The sequence below is a fragment of the Prenolepis imparis genome, unplaced genomic scaffold (genome assembly GCF_030444845.1).
Source record: "Prenolepis imparis isolate NDT839.2.m4 unplaced genomic scaffold, iyPreImpa1.0 SCAF_11, whole genome shotgun sequence".
Taxonomy (NCBI): Eukaryota; Metazoa; Arthropoda; class Insecta; order Hymenoptera; family Formicidae; genus Prenolepis; species Prenolepis imparis.
In genome coordinates this window covers 6,019,725-6,041,368 of record NW_028141169.1, presented here as the reverse complement: position 1 = coordinate 6,041,368, position 21,644 = coordinate 6,019,725, and the positions used below count along the sequence as shown (strand labels likewise).

At 33.9% G+C, this 21,644-nt stretch overlaps 1 protein-coding gene across 3 annotated transcripts; it reads left to right on the top strand.

The window, feature by feature from the left end:
• Positions 1–1,544: 1,544 nt before the first annotated feature.
• On the top strand, positions 1,545–21,145 carry Hbn (aristaless related homeobox homeobrain). 3 transcript variants are annotated; one of them, XM_083049712.1, is made up of 5 exons: positions 1,545–1,934; positions 10,986–11,251; positions 15,334–15,421; positions 16,674–17,139; positions 21,056–21,145. In XM_083049712.1, the coding sequence occupies exons 1-4, from the start codon at positions 1,862–1,864 to the stop codon at positions 17,135–17,137; spliced, it is 891 nt and encodes a 296-aa protein (XP_082905838.1). In that variant the 5' UTR covers positions 1,545–1,861; the 3' UTR covers positions 17,138–17,139; positions 21,056–21,145. The 3 variants fall into 3 exon arrangements, with proteins under 3 accessions (XP_082905838.1, XP_082905839.1, XP_082905837.1); XM_083049713.1 differs by lacking the exon at positions 21,056–21,145 and having other exon boundaries at positions 15,334–15,418; positions 16,674–17,774; XM_083049711.1 differs by lacking the exon at positions 21,056–21,145 and having other exon boundaries at positions 16,674–17,774.
• Positions 21,146–21,644: the final 499 nt, after the last annotated feature.

Genomic DNA, 21,644 nt, shown 5'->3' with positions numbered 1-21,644 from the left:
ATGATTTTATCATTTTGAAGAGTTTTTTTATTTAACTAAAAACTACTTTTAAATCAACTTTAAAAATTGTAAATGTAGAGAGACTATTCATAAACCTGTCATACGACTGGTCATATATTGCGAACGTCTAACGAATGCCTAACAAATTAACTCGAGGAATTAACCTAAATAATCTTAACAATTACAAAATACGATTATAGGATGAATTGTATTCTATTGTATAGGTAATTGCATAGGTAATAACTGTCAGTTAACGTCAGTTGCTAACGTCTTTTCGGATTCGCTAGCAGCTTAAAAAGGACGAGACTTCTTAGCCATTGTGTAAAATAGTTTTAAGATTAGAATATTGATTTAGGATCGCTGCATATTTAGGGTGTCATCTTATTGTTAAAATTAGCAGAGTATTTATGAGACAAAATTAATATGAGAATTAATAAGAGGCGTCTTATTGTATGAAAACTGCATCCAATATGTTTTTTTTTTTTTTTCGGGAAAGAAAATTCTTTTCTCCTCACACAACCTACAGTTTGCATTATTGCACACAGTTTGATATATCTTTGAGAATTTTTATCAATAGTATTGTATTATCCGTCATTCGAAATTTTGTTTTTTAAAACTTTGAGGAAATACGTGATATAATATAAGGATTGAGAAAGAATAGAGAAATATATTAGCGATATTGCATGTTTCCACACATTTTGCAATGCTCCGAATATTTTGCAATGCCATAAATTTTATTAAATTGTATACTTTTACTGAATTGTATTCTTGTCATTTATTTTAATAAGCAAATCAGTAGTATGAACAAAGGAATAAATGGTGCATTAACTGTTTCTTTCTAATTTGTTTTTATAAAGGACAGTTTAATAATAAAATTATTTTTCTTAATTATTGAACTGTTCTTTGAATTAATAAGTAAAGAAAAGTGTGTCATGCAGATTTGATCAAAAGTGACAATTTTAAATAGCAACATCGAATTAAATTAAAGTGCAAGATTCTTAAGAAAGTGAAATTATGACAATGACATCATTGGTGTCGAATTATCCGTAATTGTCGAAATTTCGCATCTCTAAATGGAAAGAAATATAAAAAGAAACGTGTAAAAAGAAATCAGGAGAAATCAGAGGAAGAGAATGAAAGCTAAGAGAGATAAGGAATAGAGAAAGAATGTGATATGGAGAACGCAAGGGACGAAAGAATGAAGAAGATGCACGTAGGTCGATGGATCGAATGTAGAGGAAGAGGAAACAGTCGGAAGGGTGAAAAGAGACAGTAAGAGGGCGGGCGGATAGAGAGGGAGAGAGAGACGGGTAGGGGAGCCAGAAAAAATCCGGGGATTTACGCGGAAAGGGCAAAATATTCCCCGCCCAGGCTTCATTCAGCCTCCGATTACGGGGTGGCTTTGGGTGAAAAGCACGCGCTTTCATTGGTCGAGGGGCTAATATGGCGGTGTTAGGGGTTGCAAGGTGGGGCGGGTGTACGCGATATTAAGGGCTGCTTTCATGTCCGACGAGCCAGTTCGTGGTGCGCCGTCGATTGACGCATTTTCCGTCGAGAAGGTGGAGAACGAAGCGTGAAGTATTCGACAACCTCCTGTGTCTCTCCTCATTCTCCATCCTTCTCAGATATATTCTCTCGCTTTTTCTTTATTCTCATACTTTTTTTCGGCTGGACCACACCACATTCGGAAGTACACGCGACTCGGCGGGAGATTCAATTTGCGCGCGTGCCACTCGGGAGACAATTTATGATTTGCCAGTGATTTTCGTGGATCGAGGACTGTTTCGTACTGCCACTTGTTTGCCATTGAATATCGCGAAACTTTACGTCAGTGATTTTCGGGGAGAAAGATTTCCTTAGAATGGCCCAGACTTATAATCAAAAGAGAAATGTGTACACCATCGATCAGATATTGGGTCATGGCAAAGATGAAGGTATGATAAACTTTGTTTATCTGTATGATAAACTCTATTTTTGTTTTCTTTTATTTTTGTCAGTTGGTAGATTTAAGACATTTTTTAGGAGCGTATCTATACACAAATTTTAATTTTCTCAATTGGAAATTATCTATGTTATTAAAATGTGACGAATAAATGTATAAACATAGTTTATTTTAGATATATTTACGAATTTAAAATATTAAAACTTTAATTAAAAATATTTAATATTTTATAACTACTTTATATAATGACAAATTTTTAAGTACAAAAAAAAATAATAATTTAGATAAATATCTATTCAGAGACCATTAAATTCAATTATGATTTGACGTGTAACTTTCTTTGTTGGAAAAGTTCAATATATTTATCTTTCATAATTATATATATTATTGCTTTAGTAGTGATAATCATATGAATATTTATTATAGATTTATTATTTCTTATTATACATTTATAAATTTTTTATAATATACTTGTATTATATATACTTGTATAGTAATAATAAGATTATAAGATCAAAAAAATTATTCAATTTGCAATAGATTTTATAATTCTCTTTTACTTTATCGTATTTATCGTATCGCAGTATACAAAATAAACTTTTGTTATAAATTAAATATTTCTCTTTTGAATAATTTATTAAATTGTATATATATACACAACAATACGCTGCTTAGTCTAATAAAACAATTATATCTTCGTTCACGAAACGATTGTGTGCAATCGTATATAATGATTGTCAGATCGCGATAAGAAGTCTGTTACAATTTTTATTACCTTGATACCGATCGATCGTGATGCGATAGCGACACGGGCATACTCTTTTTTCTCATTATAATAACATAGATTTCCTGAGAGGAGCATATATTGAGCGTACAAACAATGAGCGAGAGCAGCAAATGCAAATTTTCACTGTTAAAATTTTTAGATATTTATGTTACAATAAATACAAATAGAATATTGGTTAACATTCGATTCGCTTACATAGGACGATATACATCAAAGGAAGTTTAAAAAAAAAATTATTTTTGTATTTATACATATTGCTCTCGTTAGTTGTTTATTTGCTCCGTGTATATTTATTTCAAGATGATGTATCGTGAGTAAAATGCGAACATTATCTGATAAGATTCATATCGTTAGATAATTTCCCAAATGACAACCAACCATGTTTTCGAAGTTATTAAGGATGACTAATTGTTGATTTTAATATCTATTCGTAAATCGCTATGCAAATATGAAGAGTCTTTACGGGTTTTTAGTTTATTAGAGAATTTTTATTTTCTTCAGAAATACATAAGAAAGAGGAAAAGATATAAATTAAAAATATTATATGTATTAAAATATTATATAAGTTATCAAGATATGTGTGTACGTGTTCTACTTATAAATTATAATTATAAGTTATATATTATAATTGTAAATTATAAATATCTAATTTTTTACATCAGGAAATTGTAAAAAATTTTGAAAATATTCCTTTATTTTTTAATAAAAAAAAAATATATGTATAAAGTCGCAAAAAAACTCAAAACTGATATCTATATTTTTATGAAAAAATAATACACACATACAAGTATACTTTAAATTTGAATCTTAAAAAATGAGAACTATAATTTATATGAAGCTGCAAACTTTGACAATGTGAGAAAGAGCTTTGCATCTTACAGACTCACATTGCTAATTTTAGGATTGCGCGATTAAAGGTAACGTTACGTAATTAGGTCGTCGTGGGTTACAGAATCTGTGGTGACAATCGGTGTAACGTGAATTTACTACACGGTGTTGTGCGACACGCGAGTGCGACATGCGCGCGGTTAGGCTGCGGAGAGAGGTGCACGAAGAGGCGGATTGTTTCGCTGCATGCGCTTTGTAGAATCGTCACGGCATGATAAATCGTGTTATCGAATTTATAAAGAACTACGTTATTACTCGCTACTAGTCAGTTATAACCGTGGCTTATACAGAACAACATGACGATCACTATCCCAATATTTTTATTAAACGCACGAACCAACTTTTTCGTCTTGCTTATGTATTTCTCAAGTTTAAAATAGTTGCTGATTTGAGATTGTTATTAAAAAATGTATTAGATATTGAAATATCGATATATAGCTGACTTTCTATCTGGTCTCTCTCTCTCTTTCTCAAAATTAGATACTTAATTAGGTACTTTAACTAAATATAGAAGAAACTTAATAATTCCAAATGTTTTTATAATGACATCTATAATATATTTAATTTATTTCTGTATACAATGTACCTTTAAACCTGAGTCATATTACATATTTTAGGAAAAAGAGAGAAAGAGAGATTCGTATTATCTTAATAATATTTCTGGGAAGGTTAATAATTTAACTTATAATAAGTGGTTAAAAATGTTATTTTTGACAATTAAGCTTTGCAAGCCCAAATAAAAATTATAATTATCTTAATTATTTTTATCTTAATTATTTTTACATGTTTAATTTAATGTTTAATTTTAAATATAACTTTATTCTTAAATCAAATTATAATTTAAAGATTAATTATAAAGGTATTTATAAAAGAAATAATTACGATAGATAATGATCCCCCTCGACATTTTTATTAGAACGAAGAGAGAGAGTTGACTTCAAATATGTCAAAGTATACAGATACAAACACAAAGTGGCTCTCTTACACATTAGGTCTGTACGTTCAATTACTCGTATATGTCAAGTACGCCGCTATTTTTAGATCAACTGCAATGATTCAAAAATAGCATTGCTTTCAATATTATAATCTGAGATAATCGGCTCAACGATGCTTTTATCTTGAATTGTGCTCGTGTTTTTCTTTTTTTTTTTTTTTTATAAAAAATACATTTTATAAAATGAGAATTTACTTAGTCTTCAATTTATATGCGATCAGTGATAACTGCTGTAACACGAATTTACGGCACGAAGTTACGACACGCAAAATTGCGTGTATACATCAGATGTACATTGTCTCTGTATACGTATATGCAGTGTACAAATACAGAAATACTACGCGTGACGTGCAAACGCTGGAAATGATATGTGAACAATTTGTTGTTCCACGGCTATCATAAATATATAAATTATTAGAAATATAATTTATGTATATTTGCAATGTTTGTATATTCTCTCGAACGAATCTACATCTATTGTATTATAATTCACGGTTAGTTTTCAAAGAGTAGAATAGCATTATATAATTCGTATTTGCCATAATGAGCATGTAGATATCTTATGTGGTCGTGAATATTTAATTTTTCTATTATTATAATATTATAATAATAAACTATATTATATCATCGTGCAATTATAAATATAATGTTTAAATCAAATTATCAAATTAAATTTTTAAATAAAAAAAGGAAGTTGCTAAATATTAATAATATAATATATTTCATGTTACGTACTGCCTTATTAAAAAAAAAAAAAAAAAAAAAAAAAAAGTGAGGTACATATTTGAACAATGAAATGTGTTTATATATTTATTCATATCTTTCTAGTTTATACAAAACATATTTATAACAAATTTATATTTTATTATGTATTTTATAAAAGAGAGAGAAAAAATATTTCTTCTATAATATTTCTTATATTTTATAAATTGTTATAAACGCGCGTTTCACAACATTTTTTTTGAAACGTGATCTCGTCACGTTTTATCCCGTGGAATACGTGGCTGGCGTATTAACGTAATTCTCCTTAAGGATTTTATTAGATTTTCAGTGTAAAGTCCTCGGCTACTTGTAATCCGTTCCTGTCTCACGAAAGTATATTTCGCCGACTGGACAGTCGTGATCCGGACAGACGCAAATCCCTTTTAACGCTTAACGCTTAGACACATAATCCGCATAGGCGCCTTACCGGAAGAATGATCCTTTTTAGAGCGACCTGGACGCAAAATTTGAAAAACACTTTTGTTATGTGTATTCTAATTATTTCGAAGACAAGCGGAATTTACGTACACATTAGAAGAAACTATTGAAAGAAAGATTTCTCATCTTTTATAAGATTGATTACTTTCACAGGGGAAACTTTTCGAGGGGAAACGACGAGATTGACTACTTAAAATTAGAGTTGCCGAGACTTTAACTGTATTCGCGTCAGAGATGTGATTTTGAAAAGATCTCATAGGAAATTTTATTACATCAACGAAATTTAATTTCAAGAAATTTTGGATAATCTCGAATTTTTGTTACATATAGCACGTGTCAAGCGCATCAAAGTGACAATACTGATTTTAGTTTTTCCGCGGTATTCTTAGTTGCATTATTTTTTTGATGTTTTCAGATTTTTTGCATTATATGCAATACAATCTAGATAAATAATTTATATGTTACATTATAATATATATTTCTGTATATTATAATAAATCTTTTCGTAGAAGAGAGGATTTTATTTATCCATAAAATTGTCGTATATTATAAATGCTTGAACACTTATAAACATTCGTATCGTATTAGGAGAATGACACTTTAAGATAATATAATTTTCTAGGAAAAAGCTTGCGTAGGCGAAAAAGTTCAAAGGAATATGAACTACCAACTGTAACGCGAAATGAAGAATCTTATCGTGCATTAAAGGGTGCATTATGTTCACCGCTTATATTATTATTTTCATGATTATTACCGTCAGATAGTTATTAATTTATATTTATAAATTGCTGTTACTTATAAATTTTGCTTAGTTTTTCTACTCATCAAGTTATTTAGAGATTCCCATCGCTACAATCATTGATACAATTTTCTAAATTCTTCGATATTTTATCATGACGAAATAATTGGCGACATGTGCCTGCGATCGACACGGTAAATAAATTTTTAATTTCGCCGTTACGAGCGTCACCCTCTCGGCTATCTCTACCTACCCTACCCTACCCTGCCTTGGTCGTCTGGTCCACATCAGGCGTCGGCGCACCGTAGATTTAATAAAAAGCAATGGAGAGCTAAGCATCAAGTGGGTACTCCATTGTGCCCCGGCATAAAAACATTGAAATCTCTCTATTCAGCTTGGATTAGTACGACGATGCCCCTCTCTCTCTTCCTCTCTCTCTCTCTCTCTCACTCTTTCGGCGCACGTATGCGTGCGAAAGCCCATGCGTGCACACAAACATAATATGCGTGCGTATAACGTGCGCCGCCAGGCAATGTGCACGCTTACGTTTTCAATCGTTTCTCTCGGTTCATCCTATCACAACTGCTCGCTATGTATCGACACCGAAAAGTAGGATTAGCATTATTACGCACGAGTAGTAAATGCTTGTCTAATTAGCCCGAATGGAGACGCGCTGAACGGGATGAATGGATGCGCGCCACAAGGATGGATAATTTGTAATCTTACGGTCATTCGAAATGGTTACCTCGTGCTATTGGTCAAGCCTCATAAATTGAAGCATTCAAAATGACATATTAAACTTGAATTACAAGTAATCTCTGAACTAATGAGAAACCAGAAATACTAACATACCTGATCCGGATATGTTCTAGCTGTCAACGTAACTCATTTGCGTTTCCTATTTCTGGAATTTAAAAAATTTCAAATATCTAAAATAAGCTGTTTGGTTTTGTAATAAATCTTTTTCACTGAAAAGGGACCAATAATATTTTCTTAGGCTATATTTAGGGGCAGACAGCTTAAGTTTGCGCGAAACAAACGAACTGGTTTAGAGAATAGTAATATTTAGTGCTAAATGGCTTATTGGTTGATGTAAGATGGTTAGAACTAATTTGTAGCGCATGCACAGAAATTCAATAGATTACATTTATCAAGCTAGATACTATTTAGAAGATGTGGCATAGTGTAATATGACGATTTCGCGGAAACGTACTCTTGAAGCAGATTATAATTTAATGTGAAATTAGTCAGGGCGTATGCGCGTAAGCGGATGTAGACGAAGTCGTAGCGAACCGTTGTAACTTTGTAATTGCTGCTTCGGTCTCAGGTCCTTATCCAATTTATATGCATTAATCTAAAGCGCGATATGCAGTTAGCTGAGCTTAATTAGCCCAATTCGCAGCAGTAATGAGGATGCAACGTCGATTTTATCGATAGATCAGTGAGTGTTGTGGTTGTAAACACCAATATAAACCTAATCATGTCTCAATAAGCAATAAATACATGCAATGTATGTCATATCTGTAATTTCTCATCTATTGGTTTATATTGAAATGTATTAGAGATTTTTTTTCTATTAATTCTCAGCGTGACTGTTGACATATGATTATAATATAATTTATATGTTTTCTTTTTATTAATATTATTATATCGATTTCTAATAGGATTATTTAATTATATAAAACATTTCTTTATAGAAATATACTTAAATTACGCAGTAAGAGATATATGTAATAAAAAAATTCAACTATTCTCTTAAATTAATTAATAGGTTTTTTATTTTTTTGTCAAACAGAAACACGTATTAATTTCCCACTTGAAGTTTTCAGTAACGAGTTTGACCGCAATGAAAAGCTTGATATACTTTTGTCAGAGACCTATAGAAAGCTCCTTCTTGTGCAAAAGATGAGAAAGTCCGAGAAAGGAAGATCGCTCGTATATCGCGCTTTCAAGATTACCGACGCAATAAAAGATTCAAAGGGGAATAATAAATCGTAAGCGGCAATTTGTGACGCGCGTGTATATATATACATATACACATATATATATGTATATATATATATCACTTCTTACAGGCGTCAAAGAGGTGTAACCATTTTTACCGCGATGCATTTTTATGGAATGTGAGAGATATTTCTGCTACTTTTCGCTCGCAAACCGTTCGGCGACATTCTTCTGACATCTCGACAAGCGCATCAAGCGTAATGGTTCGTTTTGTGCATCTTTTTTTTTTTAAACTCGTTAAACTCGATGGATTTATTTTTAACGCGTCAAGTGCCTTTTGAAATTACATGCAGATCAACCGAATTGTTATTATTTGAACGTTTCGCACAATATCTCGCGCGAATTGCACGAGCGTTTTTCAAACATTTTTACGCGTATCGATCCGACATTGTAGAGTCGTAGGGTTTTATAACAAAGTTGTTGAAAAATAATCGCCGCACATTAATCGTCAATTATTAAAATTTTTAATATAAATGTAAAAAATAGACACGATAGAGAAATATATATATATATGAATAACAAATTTATGTAAACTCTGCGATATAACTTATATATTAATCTCGCTAAAAAAGAATCGCTTCTCTTCGCGAAGATCCTATTGTCTCATCGCGAGATTATTCATCCTATTGTTTTATTCGCAAAATTTAAGCCATTTTATGCACGATTATAACTGACGATGATCGCGAAAGGCTCCCGTTATAAAGTCGACATACGGCGCGATTTGATTTCTCGTTTAACGCGAATCGAACGAAATACATACCTTTTCTACGCGTAGTTTACTCTAATAGGGCTTTAAGCCCTCATCGATGTTCGCGCAAAGACAGAACGAGTGGTCATGGTAGGAAATATGACTGAGGGAGGACTAGAGGCGGGATGCGATCGCCCGAGAAGGGCATGTGTTGCACGGGGGTTGTACAGCAAGGCTGTTGCTGTATCGTGACAGAGAGAGAGAGAGAGGGACAGAAGAGGAGGAAAAGGTGGAAGAAGGGTGGGCAGAGTGTGCACTCGTGATATTTGCTAATCACTGACAGCGACGGCTTTTAAGTACTGTCGAGCACATACGTATATATAATGTGCGCGCACTTACATTTGTAGGGTATTTCGCGGGCGTGTACACGCGTGTGTCCGCGCGGGTGCATGTATGGAGCGGTGAAACAAAAAAAAAGAAAAAAAAAGATGAAGCGAGGCTTAAAAATTGGCAAATCCGCCGATCGGACGTCATCGGCGTATCGGTTATATCGGTACCGGTCGTTGTGCGGCTTAAAAATGAAATTGCACCCGTATCTCCCCGCTGCTGCCGCCGCCGCCGCCGCCGCCAGAGTCGGTATATCAGGCAAAACGACAATTTCGTTTTGGCAACGCGAAGCGATATGGTTTAATCGCCTCGATCGTCTCCCCGCGCGCTCAAGTATCGGAGGTACTGTTTGACGTATTTGACGTATTTAACAAGCGGAAATGCGCCGATAAATGTGAAGGGTCGCAAATTTTCTCGCGTCTTACGGAGCTGAAAGCTTCGAGCATTTCGATCAGTTGCATATGAATGACTCTCTTCGATTTGATCTTAAAAATCTATCTTAAAGTCTTATAAATATCTCTTAATCTTATGTTATTAATCTTATCGAGTTTGGAATCTATGAATCTATTTTGCAATTTCAATCGGAAGGAAACGTGAATTTTCGTCTCGCGAATTTCGATTCGCGATTCCATTCGTTTCTTTAGATTATTATGAATCTTCCAGATTCTGAGCGAATCCGAGCCAATCACACTTGGGTTGTCAACGATAATTTTCGTAATCTCATTTCGATTGGAATTGAGTTTCCATTCGTTCGCAAGGTGTCGGAAATATTCCGATCGTTTCGGATATTATTCGCATATTTATAATAGATTAAGTGACGAAAAACGGAGTCATTCCGATCGGAAATAATTTTGAATAGATAGGTAATAGCTCCCCTGGACAGTTTATGAAAGAATTGAATTGATAGAAAAGAAATAGAAAAAAAAATTCAGAGTTTTATATGCATTATTCAAGTCTTAAGCAATCAAAAATTATATATTTCAACGCAATGATATAAAGTATAAAATAAGAAATCGATTGCAAACAGATACTTACAAACAGATGCCATTAATAAGAAAGTAAATTAATAGAGGTGACAGCACATAAACATGTTTGTGAGAAAACCTATTATTATGAAATAATTAATACCATTATATAGCCATTAGATTTTTGTAAATTACATGACATTGATCTTTTAATTTTTTTATTAAATTGATCTAAATTTGTTAAGATTTAATTTACAACTTTTATTAATGCTTGCTTATTTCAAGTTACTATTTATATTAGATATTAATTTTTTAAAATTATATTTTGAAAAAATTGTAAAGTGAGTGGGTAAAATCGCGCTTTTTCAGAGTGACATATCATTGATTTTAGATCACGCGACATCATCTGACGCCGTTGTCGATGGCGGCGACACGGAGCTCGGTCATTTAAGCGATCATCAAATCAACGACGCGTTGCACGATCCCTTGAACCTGGGTGAATCCGATCGCCCACGTAAAGTACGAAGATCCCGCACGACTTTTACAACCTATCAGCTACACGAACTCGAGAAGGCTTTTGGGAACACGCAGTACCCGGATGTGTTCACTAGGGAGGAACTGGCAATGAGGTTGGACCTTTCGGAGGCGAGAGTACAGGTAAGTTTTGATAAGCGATTCATCTAGAAGAAAAACATGTGTTGTAAAAAAATTAATGCGCGGAATGAGAAAAATTCTTGCAAATGTTTAAAGACTAAAAGAAGTTAGAAATTCACGACAGATGCGGCTTTAATATTTTTCAAATAAATCTGAGAATTTTTTGAATAACTTATGTAAAATAATAAATATTTAAATAAAATATATATTATTATATTATAAAAATATAATAAATTAATAAATTTAGATTGTCTAAATGTTAGTTCAAAAGAACAATGAATATCTATATCGTTGTTATTAAATACCGTGTTTCACGAGAATAAAATATAGTCTCGACACTCTCGATCGCCGTGTACTTTTAAAAGATTAGCTTATGCCATTTCCGCGCAACGACCGGCTTGAATATTCCAAATGCGGCTTGAAGGGAAAGAGGGAAGGAAGTCGGGCCAGATTTCGCCCAGACGACGAGACAGTTGCAGAAGCATAATTAACCTTTCGCCGCTTTGGCTGGACGAATTCACAAAGCCCGAAAGGCACGCGTGTGTCGCTGAATTTCACGCATTTGATAGTGGCATTCGCAAGTTTTGTAAGTAGTTTAAATGACGAGCTTTAGATTCGGCCCCAGGACAAAGAAGTTTAAAAGGCTATTTGCCAGTTCGTATATAATTTTATGTTAAATATAGGAGAATACTATTAAAAGGAAAATCGAGGCAATATAATATGTGCTAATAATATTATATATCAATAATACAACAAAACTTGTTTGTATAGCCATATATTGTTGTTTATAATTATATTAGATTTAAACTTGTTTCTCGTATGAATAAATCTAATGTTGTCATAACATTATATAGGGATTAGTGTATGTAGATAGAATGCAGTGAACGCGTATAATAAATGTAAATTGATTTTCACATGCAACAATCGTCATGCGAATTAATTCCTGTATAATACGGATCTTATACGGAGCAAGACGGATTCTGACGAGCGTGGAGCATCCTCGAGTGTTTGTAGGATTGCGCTCGGGCGAGTCAGCCTCAAGGCGCGAGTCACTTAACTAATTAGCGACTATTGTATCGCAAAATTTCACGCTACCGTTTTCCATCTGTAATTTTGCGAAACACACGCTACGTCTCGAATCCATCAATGGTTAATTCCACAGAAGGGGGGGTTGCTCCGCATATAGAGAGCAGTGTAATCTGCTTTGGAATTACTTTAAAGCAGCATCCTTGAAAATTCAAGTACGTTGAAGCATTGGGGTGTAGTTCAATCCACAATAACTGGTAGACATCCTTTCTATATACGTGCAGAGAATTCTATTCTCTCTCTTTCTCTCTTTCTTTCTCTCTCTCGAATATATCATCTTAAAAATAAATTAATTTTCACGATATACAAATATGTGTAATTGTGCAAGAAACATTCTAATTTTAAATAGAAATTACTGAGAGAATTATAGTTGATAATTAAGTTAATATTATATTTGTAACCCGTTAATTATAATTCATTTAAATCATTATGAATTTAATTACATTGGAGAAATAATAGTCTATCTACATAAAGAGAAATGAGTGCACATTATATGATGCGGTAACGATTCTTGACAGATGTTGGATAAGGAAAGAACCTCTTATTGATTTCCTCAAAGAACCAATATCCTCGAATCAGTGCGTCTTTGGAATCGCCCGATTCAATTGTTTTATTCTGATGTACGACAAAGAAACTGACACACAATTTCGGAGGAGGCGCACACTTGTATGTACGCATTTTTGCACTTGTGTGTGTGTCTAATATATTTTATATGTATATGTCTATATATATATCGACATGGATGAAAGAGAGAGAGAGGGCGAGAGAAAGAGAGAGTGCGAAGGGTTGTGCGTGGGGCCGCCGGCGGAAGGGTGGCGATGATGCTGAAAAGAGATAGAGAACATTCCGATTGGCCCATTGTGGTACAGCGGAGCGACAATGCCGGCAATTGGCCGTCGCTCGACAAAACCGCTAAATGATCCGCCACGGCGCAGCCGGTGTGCCACGGCCACTTTATTTCAATCTAGGAAATCCTCCTGTCCCTTCTCCCCCAACCCTCTCTCTCTTTCTCCCTCACGTCGATTTCGAGATGCGAAATTACCCCATTTTTCGATATTAACTCGGCTGGCCGATATATCGGCGATCGCGCGTATGGTAACGCAATCGCGAGTCGTTTCTGACGTTTCCTATACCCTGGATCGTCCCGCGATTCGCGATCGCTGAACGTTTCGAGGGAATTTTCACGAGCTTTTATGGACATCGCGACGCGATTTTATATGAAATTTTCACGAGTTACTCTTCACTGCATTATATCTATTCACTGCAATATATTCTGGAAAAAAATATTCTTTTTTTTTTATTTAATATTTTTTGATCAATCTAGAATTGATTTTTATCTAATATAAATGTCGTATAGTTTTCAAATTATACACACACACACACATGTGATGTATATTAAATTATCACAATTCTCTCTCAAAAGAAATTCAAGGAAATATATTTTTCGTAATCCTTTCTCAGTATTGTTTGTCGGATATCTTTTTTAAATAAATAATGCATATATTCTTCTTATTAGAGTGAAAGAATCTATCTGTAAGACAGTATATTAAGTCAGAGAAAAATAAGAGCAAATTATATAATACTCAAGAACTTAAGAGAGAGAGAGAGAGAGAGAGAGAGAGAGAGAAAGAGAGCTTATTAAAGACTTAATTAGAAAAGCATATTTATACTTGAGTTATAAATTCGACAAAGAATCCTCAGATCAATGCATAGGACTGAATATTACTGACCACCATGGTAAATGATTTGAGAGATTAATAGGGCAGTTATGGAAACGCTTTGGCGTTGCAAACTTTCGAGTTCGCGGTGGGTCGCTTAAATGGCGCAAGGTTTGTGAGCACTTAGGCGTTAAAAGCTATTCAGAAGCGATTAAATAATTAACAGCAATTAGGCAATTAAATTTCCTGCCCTCGTCTCGCAACGCTGACCTCTTTCCCTCGCTTCAAGTTATTCCTCTCTTCCTCCTCGATGCCACTTGCTTCTCTCCGGTTACGTTCTCGATTTTCTCACGTTGCTTGATTTTATTCTGCTATCCGACCGAAACTAACTCGCTAATTTGTTTCAATCTGAATGTAATTCACAGCTTATTTCGATTTTTCAAATTAATCATAATTAATATTGTTGTATATGACATATCATAATTCATCACAAGTCATAATCTTTTCTTTCGTATTTGCGCTTCTTCTGAGAAGAAATTATAAATTATGAAGATATAAAGAAAATTTTATATCAAATTTACTTTTATTTTTATTATTAATAAATCTATTTTTTGCACGATTTATTCTTTTAATTATAATATTGATTATTTAACACTGTATTATTCGGATATTATATACATTGTATATTTACACAAAAATTTAGTTTTATATCTAAATTCTTTAATGTTTTTTAAAAATATTTTTTTCTCTCTTACATTTTTTAAACATACATATTATCAAATCTTTGATATCCACAAGGTATAATAAAAAAAATCTTTTTCTTTCTTTTTTTCTTTCTTTCTCTTCTTTTTTTCTATTCCTGCTTCTCCGCTGGTACCCACGAAAAATCGGAGCAGCTCGAGCGGAAAGCGAAAGCATTTATACGGCAACCGGACTAGCGATAGGGTCGCCGGGGATAGACGAGGATAGAAACGAAGGCAGGGGTTGCTGGCACTCAGGGGTACGAAGGAAATCAGGATAATTGTTAACAATTAGCTTAATCAACCTCGAGAGCAAGCTTTTGTTGGCCGCTCTGATACGCGCGCCTGGGGTTCTCATACGCGTCCCTTTTCTGCCAATTTCGGGTCTTCGTGACGAATGTCCTGATATTCCGATAATTCCGGATCAACAGTGATGACAAACTCTAATCTCTTAACAGACTAATTGGGCTAACATAAAATGATTATAATTTTTTATTCAAAGTATCGTAATATATTATTTTGCTATATCATTTTCTTTTAATGAACACAGTGTAACTGTATTGAATGTTGATCGTGAAAGTATTTTTTTTTTTGGTTTCAGGTCTGGTTCCAAAATCGACGTGCAAAGTGGCGCAAGAAGGAAAAGGCATTGGGCAGAGATACCAGTTTCATGCACGTCGAACAAGGTGGTGAGTTTATGAAACTAATAATTAAATCGAATAATTTTAATTGTAACGTAAATGAGACTTTTTGCTTCCTATACAAATAAAAAAGACATTTTTTAATAGAATAAATAACTTTTTGTAATTGTTGATTCATTAGATATTTTATTTGACAAAATTATTACGGATAAATCATGGTTTGTAATATTTTTGTTACGTTGTAGCCTTATTTATAATGTCGCAGTTTAAGTAAAAAAAATATTTTATTGAATCAGAAAAAACTAGCTCTATATCTACGATAATGGTCTGATTTGTCACGAATCAATCGCGGAAGCTCGTTTTCATCCACCGTTTGCTTTCTCGCTTCGCTGTAACGTAGTAACGCGCGTGTTACGTCGTTAATACGTGCAAGAGAAGGGCGACGAGGCTCGGAATTACGAAGGGTAGATGCAATCGGCGACAATTACGTCTAATTCAGTGTCGATCGTCGTAGCCATCACGCGCGAATGATATAGAATAGAAACGTGGCCGATTAATTTTTCATGAAACGTTCTGTGGATGTAAAGCTTGTACACGGCGAGCCGGATTGGTGACGAGAAAAATATTCTACTAATGATTTCGCGACCCCGTGTGACATCCTTAATCAATTTTATTAATTACATTCAACCATACAAATTCCTAAATTTTTTTCTTTGTGTTAATTCGTGAGTATGTTTGCGATGTTATGATAATGTTTGGATAGAAGAAAAGGTATAAATGAATATATCTTACATTCTTATTATTCTGATTTAAAAGAGTTAGAAAGAAGATGAAAAGGCATAGAATTTTAATTTCCTCTAAACTAAAAATAAACGTAAAAGCGGGGAAAATACATTAACAGGCAAAGTAAATTAACTCTTTATGCTTCTAATGCACATTGAAGTGCATTTTTTAAAAACATTTTGGAGTTCTATAGTAATTTAATTGATTTACTACATATATTTACTATAACAAAGAAAAAAATTGTAATGCAGTGATAATTAAAGTACAATGTTTTTCAAGCATAAATAAATAAAACATATATTCAAAATTATATGTATAAACAGGCATGATAAATGAATAATTATTATCAATAGATAATCAATAATAGATATCAAAATAAAATCTTAATAAATTATAGATAGCTTATCAACGTCTAACAAAAAAAAAAAAAGAAAAAAATATTTGCAATGCAGAGAGTTAAAGCAATTTTATATGCAGAAAAATCTAGTACAACATTTGTCACAACTTCTATTCGCAGGTGTAAATGAATTGTCTCTTCACGCGCGGCTTTTACAAACGGCTGGCGGGGTCCCAGGCGCGGATTCCTCTGGTCCGCCGACCGGTGCGTTTCCCTGGTTCATCCCGCCGGTTTTCCCGCCACCCTGGCCCACGAGCGCGCCCAAGTTACCGTTACATGCTTTCCTGTCGCAATACATCGGACTGCCGTTGTCGCAGAATCTGGCGTCGCTCAGCACGATGCTGCCGATTAGCGTGAACCCGAGCTCGTCGTTGAACCACAATAACGTGAACGGCCACTCGCTGGGCGGTCATCTGCACGTCGGGCATCCTCTGAATCTGGGAGTGCAGAGTATACCGCAGAACCTGAGCTCGAAAAACGACAAGGACGAGGACTCGACATCGTCCGATGACGAGATCAGGAAGCAGAGCGCGGAAGTGTTAAGAGTGAAGGCGGAGGAGGCGCTACGCAAGGTGGACAATTAACTGTGAGAACTCTTACGGACTTTTGTAAATATGACGAACTTGTTCTCGGGAATTTTACCCATATTTGATACCAATCATAAATGTTTTGAATTTGCGGCCTGCGCGTAAAGAAAGGTTCTCTTATTTATTTTCAGGAGAGATTTACTTCGTGTCGGTCGCATACGAGATTCGATATCGATTTTAAATGTATTTTAATGTACTAATTGTTCCGGAAGGAAACGCATTTATTTCAGATTTTAAAGTTAATTATGAAAAAAAAAAGAATTTTAAGACTCTTGGTACTCTAATAAAGAATTATTAATAAATTATTTTTATACCATTCGGAATATTCTGTAGGATCAAGGCCTAGAAATCGAGTAGCATGTGTTGGAGCAAGAAGTAAACGATTTTCGATATTAATTTTTAATCATTTGTTGATGATGCTATTAATTTTGAACATATCTGATCAGCATAGCTCGATATGATTGAATGATTTACACGACTTTAATTCTAATTAGAATTCTAATTAGAAGTCTGTGTAAGACGCAATCATAAGTTTACTATATTAGTTATCAATATTAATTAGTTGCTGATCGCATACACGTATTCTTTTGATCCAAAGGGGAAATATGTCAAGGAATTCGAATATTATCTTAATCATCGTGATTCGAAATTAAATTATTAATTAATAATTAATAAATTAATAGTTAATAATTGATAATACTTAATAATTAATTATTATTAATTACTATTAATAATACTTAATAATAATAATTATTGTTAATTTATTATAATCATTATTATTAATTTATGTAATTATTATTATTAATTTTATTTAACAAAGCAATCTCGAAAGCAAAAACGAAAATATATGATTTTGAATAATATCAATAATAATAAAACAGATCTTAAATAAGTGTTAAACAGATAAAAATATATAGTTTTCTTCTCTAAGAATAAAATTTAAATTTTAATGACAAATAATCTATGTCAATATTTCTTTAGTCAATATTTATTTAAACACAGAAAAAGAGAATATATATTTGGTTTACAAATTATAATTAGAAAAATTTTTTAAATTTATTATATTGTATTGTATTATATTTAATATTATTTAAATTTTTTTATTCAATATAAATATGGTTAACAAAGTTGGGGAATTACACAAACCACTAGCAGTTTATGAAAAAAAAATATATATATAATTATTTCTCCTTTCATCGAAATTTATACTTCTAATTAAATACATGCATCTCGCTCTCTGTCTCTTTTTCCCGATATTAACATCGTCAGTTTTCAACAAGTTAAATCATTGATTCTATCAGCGTTTCCGCGAAACATCAAAATGAGATTTCAGAGATACAGTGTCACGTACAGCGCAGCGTTATATAATGTTATATATCGTTATTCTAATTATTTAATGCTGCTCGCGTTGTTACTCGACGTTTAATGTAACAATCTATTTCATCGATATCGAAAATTTGTCCCTCGAAGTGAATCAGGCTAATTGTTACACTGGGCTAAATATGATACTAGAATATGTTGTTTGAAGAATTGTTTAATGTGATAAATTACTTATAAGTTTTTGAAAGTGACAAACATCGACATAGAACCTAGTCGAAGCAGTGTGCGTTGCTATTTAATACAATTCTATAAGATACATTCTATAAGATTAATATATTCAATTTAATTTGATTTGATTAAGAAAATATTATTAAAGATGTCATATTTATCCTATGTCGCAATTGCCTTTATCCTGAATATAAAAAGAGACACGAATGCAGCCGTATAGAATTTCTTCCAAGTGCTCTACAGAATCTCGCCTGCGTATGTTTTGGTAAAAATCAGGTGAAAATGTATTGCGCGCGAGAAGAAGTTTTGTAAAAAATGTGTATCATATTCACATTAGACATGTTATATATACATATGTATCATATATATCAACTATAGACTTTGTGTAAATATGTAGGTTATTCATTAAGTTAAAGAAATATATTGCACTTACAAAGAATTATGCAGAACAACATATATTCCTTCCGAAATTAGTATTGCTTGCCAGCATAAATTGAGTTTCCTTAAAAAAAAAAAAAAATTAACTTTTAAAAGTTCGATCTAAAGGATAAGCAATAAAAATTTCGGATAATTATTAAAATTCGTATAATTTTTTAAATAAAACAGAAAACAATTAATTGATATATTAAATATCTAGGATTAATTAAAAAAAAAATGATTTGGCGGCCGATGAAAGTGAAGTGTGAAGAAGCGTCACTGATTGCATGCGATCATCTTTCAATACCCCAAACATTTCATGTAAGTATAGTAGTGGTCTTCATTTGTGTATCACGGTTAATAAGCTGCAGGTGCTTTTTCACCCGTACCCGAGCCACCCTAATTCGCCCTGTTTGAAGGCAATTCACAAGGGGGGAGGGAGCGTGCTACAAAATCGCTTCCGCGTCATTAATCATGAAAAGATTTGGCGTATCGGCCGCGTCATTACGACAATTTCCTGAATTCCGCGTGCAGCTGGCAGTGCTGCCCCCGCACGAACCCCGAATTCCCACGGATCCTAAACACCCGCGCGTTTAATCGCGCTCTCTCTCCCTTTCCCTTCGGACGGCACGCATTTTCCGTCGTCGAAAGTGAATTTCGTTCGGGAAGAGAGCAGGGAAAGGGGACCAGGGCGCATCCCGGGCGTGGACGCCGGTAACACGCACAACGGCAATTACAATCCGGCCAATTTATCCGCGTTATCAGAAATTTATCTGTCGCGCGAAGGGGCGAAGGCCGCACAGCGAACGCGAGAATTATCGTTATCGTTGGCGTTATCGCGCGGGAAGGTAATTATTGCACCACCTGCTTGGCGGTCTCGATAGAACGCTCGGATAACGTAGACTAGGCGAATGATATTTCATTTCACAAGGTAATTCGTGCATGGAGATTTATAAGTGAAATTTTTACTGACGCGTTGATTCGAACGCTGCTTTTTAATAATTTATACGGAGCTAAAAAAAGGAGGATATGTACAGAAAAAAAGTCGACAAAGACGCGATGAATGGGTACATACATTTTCGTGAGTTTTTTAGGCAAAGAAAGAGTTGGAGGGCTCAGACATTTTATATTGCTACATTAAGACAAGTACGCGTACGCTTTCGAAATGTGCCGCTTGCGTTTTAGCACAACGACCGTGTCGCATAATGCCGCAAAGTAGATGCCGTGCTAAATGGAACCACTAGATGTAGAAAGAAACGCTCGAGGTCCACTTCCCTCCGATTTTGCCCGTCACACTGTATTGCTAAAATTCGGTTTCGGTCTTATAATCTTTTGACATTGTTTTCAGAGGAGCAGGTAGAATAAAGTAGTTAAGAGGATAAGAGATAGAAGATAAGATAAAATAGAAGACAAAAGTTACTAAATAAACAATTTTTAAGAAAAACGTCTATTTTTTTCAAATATATTTGAGAAAACTTGGAGTTAAAAGAATACATTAATAATTATTGCAGGATGTGTTATTATGATAACGCAAATGGGCAAAATTGAATGCAATATTGCAAAGCATGTTAAAAGTAATTCTAAGAAAAAGTTTAAAGTTTTAATTATTCATATAATAATATCTGTATTTCATTTCTTATTTCTTATTTTTAACGTGTCGAGATGTCCCTCTAAATACTCCCCTTATTTTGCTTTAAAATATATTGTGCACTCGTTAATTAATCAATACTGAATATATATTAAGATAAAATTAGAAGCGAAGTTATCGAATTATTTATTTTAAAATAGTCGTGGAGTTGATATATATATATATTTCTCGGAGAAATTTCTCATCTGTACGAGACACGAATTACATTCCACATTTTTCGAGATAGAATAGAAAGGAAGTTTCCGACTTTAAGTGCAAGTGTGTCCCAACGGATATCACGGGGCATTTTTCTCTCTTTGCAGGATGCTGCAGCATAGACGATGGATCACAGTTGAATACCACTGATCGTGATCGCGGTTGCTATGAAGGACAATTAGATTAAAAGCAGCGCCTCTCGCGGCGGCTTGAGATCCATTAGTGCCTATTGTACCACCCCATTTGCACCCCCGACGTCCATTCCTCGTCCGCCCTCTTCTCCGGAACAGAGTACCCGTCTCGAAGCCAGGTACTTATTCTCAATAGTAATATGCTCACTTTATACTTCCACCTCTCTTCGTCGTCCTTCGCTTCCTGCGTTTCTTGACGAAGTCTCCTCTCTCTCTCTCTTTCTCTCTCCTTTCCTTTCTCTCTCTTCTTCTTTTACATTTCTTGACAGAAACATCACAAACGATGTGTGATGTCGTTTAAAGAGATCTCTTGCAAAAATTACTCGCGATAATACACGTGCGAAAACTGTCGTTAATGATACCAGCTTGGACGACTTGAATTAGTCCATCTACCGAGATAAAGACTGGTGTCATTTATATCCGTCATCATTAGTGCTTATCTTTCTCTCGAGACTGTCCGCAATTTTGCTACGCAATTAGCAGTTAAATACTACTGTTTAAAAAT